Raw genomic sequence first — 7,286 nt, forward strand, 5'->3', positions numbered from 1 at the left:
TTCTGTTATTGTTTCATCTCTCAGTTTGAATCTTCATGGTCGACTCTGTCTTACAGATAAGAAGGCGGATTGTACAATTACGATGGCTGACGCTGATCTGTTAGCGCTTATGACTGGCAAAATGAATCCTCAGACAGTAAGTATAGCTAAGATGAGATAAGAGGACTGACGTTTTTGTTGTGAGTGTGTTTAAGTTGAAATCATTTAAATAAAACCCCTCCTCCAAAACTGCCATGGCTGATCTGAAAAATTACTTTCTCTGAACAAATTGGCTAAACTAAGATTAATCAAGACAGACAATATCTACTCTTAAAGAGTATGATGAGGTACGTGTGAGTATGAACAGGTACATATTCTCTCAGACAGTCCTGTAGGTAGTCCAGAAGGGGATATAATAGTGCTTGGTTTGCAGAGAAGAGGGGGAAACTACTGTTTGCAGCATAACTTAAGAAAAGGGGGAATGTTGGCCCTTTGTTTGGCAGGCTTTACACACACAGCTGGCATTAGCGTAAGGAGTAATCTTGATGCTGAAAAATAGAAACGGTGGCAAGCATCCACTGAATGCCTATGTTTGAGTTTTTTATTCCTCTGAGCGTCAAAAGTAGCCATAGTGTATAAGTAAACCGGATGTTTAAGTTAATTTTCAGTTGCTGTTCCATACTTCTAAATTTGAAATGCTCTGGGTAACGTTCTTTTTAAGTTTTTGGTCTGTTAATCACAGGGTAAGTAAGAATTTTCACAACCTAAACTGTGTCTACGAGAAATTTGAAGGTAAAACACATTATAGAAATACTGTAACGTACGTGTAGGAAGTTCAGGAGCAATTGCAATTTTACATCTACAGTTTGGATATTTGAGGGCATGCAGTTCATCTTTTTACAAGGTCCGGAGGAAAAAACCCAAATTTTTAGCATGTCTGCTTCACAAACTAGACTTGTAAAGCTGAATTCATCAGTAACAGAACCAGTAATGGCTGGGATGGATTCGAGTAAGAAATCAGTTCTGGCATCTTCTGTACACTATTGCTTTTCTGTCTTCAATTAAAATAGTAAACTTTTATTCTATGAACTGTCACTACCAAAATGTTGGGTAATCTGCCCTGCTTTGTATGCAGATCCATCATTACGATGGATCCAAGAAACAGGCAATATGAAGTTCATTCTCTTTAGATATCACAAAAATACAATGAGCTTATAACTTCTTCAGTTCACTATTCTACTTTCTATGTCAGGAAATACATTTCTGTTGAATTTGGGCTAATATGTTGTATTGCATTTCATATAATCTTTCTTTTTTAGGCATTCTTTCAAGGCAAATTGAAGATTTCTGGGAACATGGGCATGGCAATGAAACTTCAGAATCTACAGCTTCAGCCAGGCAAAGCTAAACTTTGAGCTCATTAGAGTAAAGAGTCAGTACTTATATTCTTGACAAAAAAGTAGAATGAAACTAGACATTATCAGTAATATGGCACAGGCTGGGTTTGATTGGACCTCTCACCTAAAATCTGTGGTTAGGAACCTTAATTATCTTAATAAATTCCATCAGTTTCTCTATGGGAAAGATTTTTAGGCTAAGCTTGAGGCACTAACTCTTACAAATGGTATGTGGTGGGTATTTGTGACAATTTCATAAAACTTTTCATATTGATTAAAACAGAAACTTAGAGTTGAATGAGGCTGCTTACCCTGTTGTTCAGGTTAGTTGGAAGGAGAGTGAGGAAAGTTATAAGCAGTTTGACATATCAATGAAATGAGTTGCTTTTTTTAAAGCTGTAGTATCAGGTCATACAAATACTTTCAGACTTCCATTCTAACAAATTTGCTGCTGCTTAAATTAAAGTGGTCTTATAAAGGGGATCTCTAACAACGTTTTTTTAGAATAGGCTTTAGGAATTTGCTATAAAATACTTTTCTTATTACTACTTTGGAATTTAAAAATAAACAAAATACCCAGGAGTAAGGAAGAACTAGAACGTTGCTTTGAGATTCACAGAGTCTGATAATACTTCACCTTGAAAAAAGATTGGATTTGCCAGGAGAGCAGAGAGGGAGTATAACCAACACTTCACCTGCTTTCTCCTGAGAAAATCTGGTGTTGATCATTATGAAATTCTTGTCAGTAATGTAAAAGCTTTAACTTCTGTTTTGGGAAAATGTATTCTGGTTGGAAATTTAATAGAAAATTAAATATACTTTTCCTGTTCTCCTGTGTGTCCCTTCGTCAGGTTTGTATACATGAATTTCATGTTAATGCACTGAATTTAGTATTTTGTACAGGTTCTCACGAAGGGTGCCTGCAGTCATCCATTTTTTCCTCCTTGGTCATTGTCAGTAGATACTACATCTCAGTCCAGTATATATACACTTCATATCCTCGTGTGTGGGCCACAACTGAGGAACTTTATGCATAAACTTTCACTTCTCTGGTTTGACTAAAATCATAATAAATTAGCTAATTCAAGCCAATCATTCTGCTTGTCTTGCGTGAATGGTTAAGAGTTTGCTGAGCAGTAAGAATGGCTGTACTGAATCAGACCAGAAATATAGCCCACTATAATTTCTGACCATTGATACTTTGGAAGAAATATGAAGATGCCCCAAACATCTGTTTACCCAGGATACTTTCCTAGATGAGAGTGATACTAATTTTTTTTTCCCAGCTCACGAATTTGAAGTGGTATGTCTGTACCTAAAGTTCTTGGTGGATAGTCTTTCATGAGCTTGTCCAGTTCCTTTTGAATCCTTGACAGCTTTTTTAGGATGGGTCAAGAATTTCTGTAGTTTACCTACATGTCATGTGGAATTAAATTTATTCCTTTTTATCTTATACATTGCTGTTTTGTTTTATAAGTCTTAGTTGCTTTTTTGTTGTTGTTTGTTTATTTTTAATGGAAGAAACAGCGAACAGCATCAAAGCGCTCCTCCTGTTCATAGTGTTGCCCTACCACCTTCAGGCTTCATAGCTTAAAGAAGAGGACGTTCTATTTAACTGTCTCACGTGGAGAGACCCTTGTGACCTTTTAGACATCCATGTATCCTTCCTGTATGCTGCATTCTGATTGGCCTGTTAAAAAGCTTTCAAGATACAAGATCCTTCTTTGCTTTTATTTTTCTTTCCCCAGGTGCTTTTCTGACCCCTGCTAGTTTTGAGCTATTGCTTTCTTGGATCTCTTAAAACTGAGGGCTCATTTCTTTTATATTAACTTGGTGCTTATTTCTGCACTGTGAAGCTGAAACTTTTTTTAAATTACTGTTCTATATGCATACCTTCTATTTATATTGAATTTCAACTGCTTTACTGTCTGGGCACTCAGTGTTCAGACCTGTCTGCAGCTCTTGTACTCAGCTGTGGTCTTCAATGTCTGGATGAGTCAGCTTTTATCACCCCACTGTTTTATCTTCTTTTCCAAGGCATTAGTCTGGTGTTAAATAGGACGAATATGGCCTTGCTCCACTGTAAACTTCTTGAAATACAGTTTGGCCATATGAGTCAGGTTTCCTCTTGTGTATTATTGACTTCCACAAAGGATTGAAGTAGGTAGTTGTCTTTCAAATGAAAGCAGCGTTAGCTCTCTACAAAATAACATTTCCCCCCAAAAAATACAGTGCAGAAATAACTTTGGCATTTGTTCACTACTGAGAGAGAATATCCAAGTCTGAGACCCTGGCCTTCAGAGAAATCTCTAGGTTGGTACAGACCCAAGACTTTTAGGTTCAAGCACTTGCTGATATGATATTATAACAGAAAAATCCCAGATTAAATGTAGATGTTTAGTTCACTTATCAATTGTAGCTAGAGGGAGTAATAGAGAGATTAGCACAGCCTGCTTTCTCTGCTTGGAAGTAAAAGAACTATATAGTTTTGTATTTCTCCTTCTGCAGTATTTAGAAGGTGGAGTAAAGGACAAAGTTGTCTATTTACCCCATCTACCAGTTAATGTCATATTTAGACATCTGTCTTGTGTTACTTCACTTTCAGCACTTTCTTTGTGTCATAACTTGCTGAGTATTTTTGAAGTATACTTTTTATAATTTTCTTTTTTCTGGGAGTGAGGTGTGGGTGGGGTCTTTTCTCAAAAATGCCATTTAGATTCTTCAGTCTTAGAATCTAGTAACTTTGAATAAATAAGTTCCACAGTGGACAGAAATAATGTGCCCTGTTCATCATGATGAGGAAGTAGGCAAAGCTGTTGTGATACGGAGCAGATTTTGACATTATCTTTAGGTTCTGTTACATTTTCTCTGCACAACTTAAAGCATTACCTAAGTTTGTACCATTTTAGAAGTATCTCTACAAAAGTTTGCTTTCTCAGTCTGTAATGCTGTCTTGACCAAGCAGCGTTAAGTATCTCTTCTCCAGCTAAAATTCTCTGTAACTTAGCCTTTCTTAGGAAGTTTGTGTTATTGCAATTCTGTTTTGTTAACCTGAGGGCAGAACTAGAAAGGTAGCTAGAGATGCGAAGAGGTGGCCAGTCACTGAACATAGCAAAGTTTACATTTTTGGTTTCAAAGGCCTTGTGAAAAGAAAAAAAAATCCTGATCCTCTAAGGAGAGGGTTTAGTGTTCTGAGACTGCCGGTTCACATAAGAGGAAATTTCAGCTTTAGACATAAAATGCTTGTTCTTTCTTCACAGACTCTGGTGAATACCCTTTGCAGCTATTGTTTTGTGGTTGGTTTGTTGTGGGTTTTTTTGAGGGGGTGGGTTGGTGGTTTTTTGTTTGTTTGTTTGGGATGGGGTCTTGGTTTTTTTTCTTACCATCTATGATAAATGTGTTAATACAGAGATACTGTTGGGTAGGCAGGTATATCTTTACTTTCTTTTGTAAAATTCATGTAACTTTTTCAGATACGAGTTTTCGTAATAAAGAAAAAAGTAAAACATGTTTCCTTGCTGTAAGAAATGCAAATAGATTCATCAGAGTAGGAGCCAGTGAGCAGAGTGATGCCTGACTTGGCAGATCTGGCTTGCAGAGATTTGAGTGAATGCTTTGGTTTTGGAGCACAGATTTTATTTTTGAACTAGAGTTTTGTGTTTCAGTTCTGCTGCTTTGCCTAGTCAGAAATAGGTACAATGCAGTACATTACACTTACACTCTTTACACCATTTGTGTTTGCAGAAGTGATTGCTGCTTTTATTACAATTAATTTGAGTCATTAGAAGAAATGCTGAGGGTCAGAACATGGCTCCTTTCCTTAAGAAAATGTGCTACTTCAAGAAATCTCTGTTCCTATCCTATGTTAATCAGGATAACAAATAGGAATTTGTCACGAAATTCTGAATTTGGGATGTTTGTGAGAGAGCTCTCTGTGGATAAATAAATGATGGCATATCTCTGGGCAGATGAGGTAGTCTAGGCGGAAGGCAGTTATTGCAGCTGTATGTATGGAGCTGACTTTACCTCTTGAATAACTTCATGGGGGTGTGTAACACTTGAGTGCCTGTTGCAGGTGCTCGTATCTGCAAGTGTTAGAAAGGGAATGGAGAATCTGGCAGGTGGCTTTATTTGTGTAAAGTCCTCCTAGTACAAGGTAATCTGGGATTCCTTTGGTAAGCAGCAGAGAGATTAGTTTGCTCAAGCGAGGAGGGTATGAACAGCTGAGTGTGGTTTGTGGCAGCTTGTTTAAGGAGCTATTCTTTTGAGCAATAGATCATTTCAGGATGCAGGAGGATGGGACAAAGGGACTTCACTCCCCTCTCACAATAGGAAAAATTTCAAATAATCACAAGGCTGGATTTGTCCATTTCCCATATGTCCAATTCATCAGAGGTCAGTTTAAACTGTTACCTCCTTGGGACAGGAAAAACATCACTTCCTGTTTTACAGAGCACTGGGCTGGATGTCAGCTCTTGTTAAACAGAAAAGAATAAGAATGCAATTAGCCTGGTGGATAAAAGGCAGGAAAAAGTCTCTTAACTATGAAAAATCAACACTTGAGGAAGCAAACCACATGTGGAGAACAAATGCTGGAAAAAAAACCCAACTGTTTGGAACAAATTCCTTTATTACTTAAATAGCGGCGTAATTTGTTGGAGTGACAGCATGAGCTGTTCTGTACCTTGTATCTGTAAGAAGAGTTCATTGCTAACTTAAAAGCAGATGGCTTTATATGGCCCTGGGTGGGTTCTCTGGGTAATGTTAGTTATATACTGTGATACAGGAACAGAAATATCCTAATAATGTTGCAGCAGGCTAAATGGAACATGGGTAGTATAAAATAAGTACAAAATATGCTGTCTGTATCCCATATTCCAGGTAGATTAAAAGCAGTCATGGATTGTTATTTTTATTTTTTTAAACAGTACATGTCCTCTGGGAGAACAGACATCTTAAAGTTCATTCAGATCAAGACACAGATGCCAACAGGCTTGTGGCCAGGCTCTGTTGTGCATTCTTAGGTTTGAAAAATACTTCCCTTCCTGTTTTGGAGACAAAACCCTCTTTTACTCTTTGTGTTTTGATTATTCATTTTTTGAAGCAAATGACGGCAAGTTATTTAAAAGAATTTTAATGGGCTTTTTTCTCTCCTTTCAAATAAAGGCACAGTTTTAGCACATAGCAGTGGACACTTCAGGAATGGCGGTATTTCTGTAGAGTCTTATTTAAATCAGATAAATAAAGATGAGAGTAGAGAATCTTTTACTACCCTTTAAGATACACCAAAAACTTTAAATTCCTGAATGCCTCATGCTTCACTTCATGCTGATCACAAGTGAGCTGATGCCTGTAGAACCACTGTTTTGGAGCTCATGTTTCAATAGTTCTGTTGTACCTTTTGTTCTCTGCCCTGTTGTTGCTTGACTGGGGTGTCTGTTACTTGAGTTTATGATATCACATCTAAATTTAACCTATAATCTCTTTAGGAGAGTGACAATAGTTGCAAAGTCAGAGCTGAGTGGGTCTCACAGGTTTGAGCTACCCCTGTGCTATCCTGATCCTCAGTGATTCCACAAAGCAAGTGCAGCCTTGGTGTAATTTAGACAAAATTGTCCAGTTTTCTCAGTTACAGTAGTGGAATATAGTGTACTGCATACTGCAGCTTGGCCCTGGACGTGTCCTTATGCTGAGGTCTGCAAGAGTATCTTTGAAAAGTAAGAGCTCAGTTAGCAGTCTATCCTTGACCACCACTGCTTTTTGTCTGCTGGAGTCAGTGCAGAAGGTTTAGTCTTGCTGTCTGTCACAGCTGCCAGTTGTTCAATGAAGTACCCTAGCAGTTGTTTGCCCAGGGACCTGTTTCTCTGCCATCTACATGATCTGAAGAAGTGACCATACCAAAGTTTAAAC

At 37.7% G+C, this 7,286-nt stretch overlaps 1 protein-coding gene across 1 annotated transcript in view; it reads left to right on the plus strand.

Annotated features, from left to right (window-relative positions):
- The window catches only part of SCP2 (sterol carrier protein 2), a 21,621-nt gene extending 19,415 nt beyond the window's left edge, over positions 1–2,206 (plus strand). Inside the window, exons 15-16 of the mRNA XM_055815849.1 lie at positions 57–136; positions 1,299–2,206. Of these exons, the coding sequence (XP_055671824.1) occupies positions 57–136; positions 1,299–1,394 (176 nt within the window). The 3' untranslated portion in view covers positions 1,395–2,206. The remainder of the gene's footprint in view (positions 1–56; positions 137–1,298) is intronic.
- The last annotated feature ends 5,080 nt before the right edge of the window (positions 2,207–7,286 follow it).

Source organism: Falco peregrinus, chromosome 10 (genome assembly GCF_023634155.1).
Source record: "Falco peregrinus isolate bFalPer1 chromosome 10, bFalPer1.pri, whole genome shotgun sequence".
Taxonomy (NCBI): domain Eukaryota; kingdom Metazoa; phylum Chordata; class Aves; order Falconiformes; family Falconidae; genus Falco; species Falco peregrinus.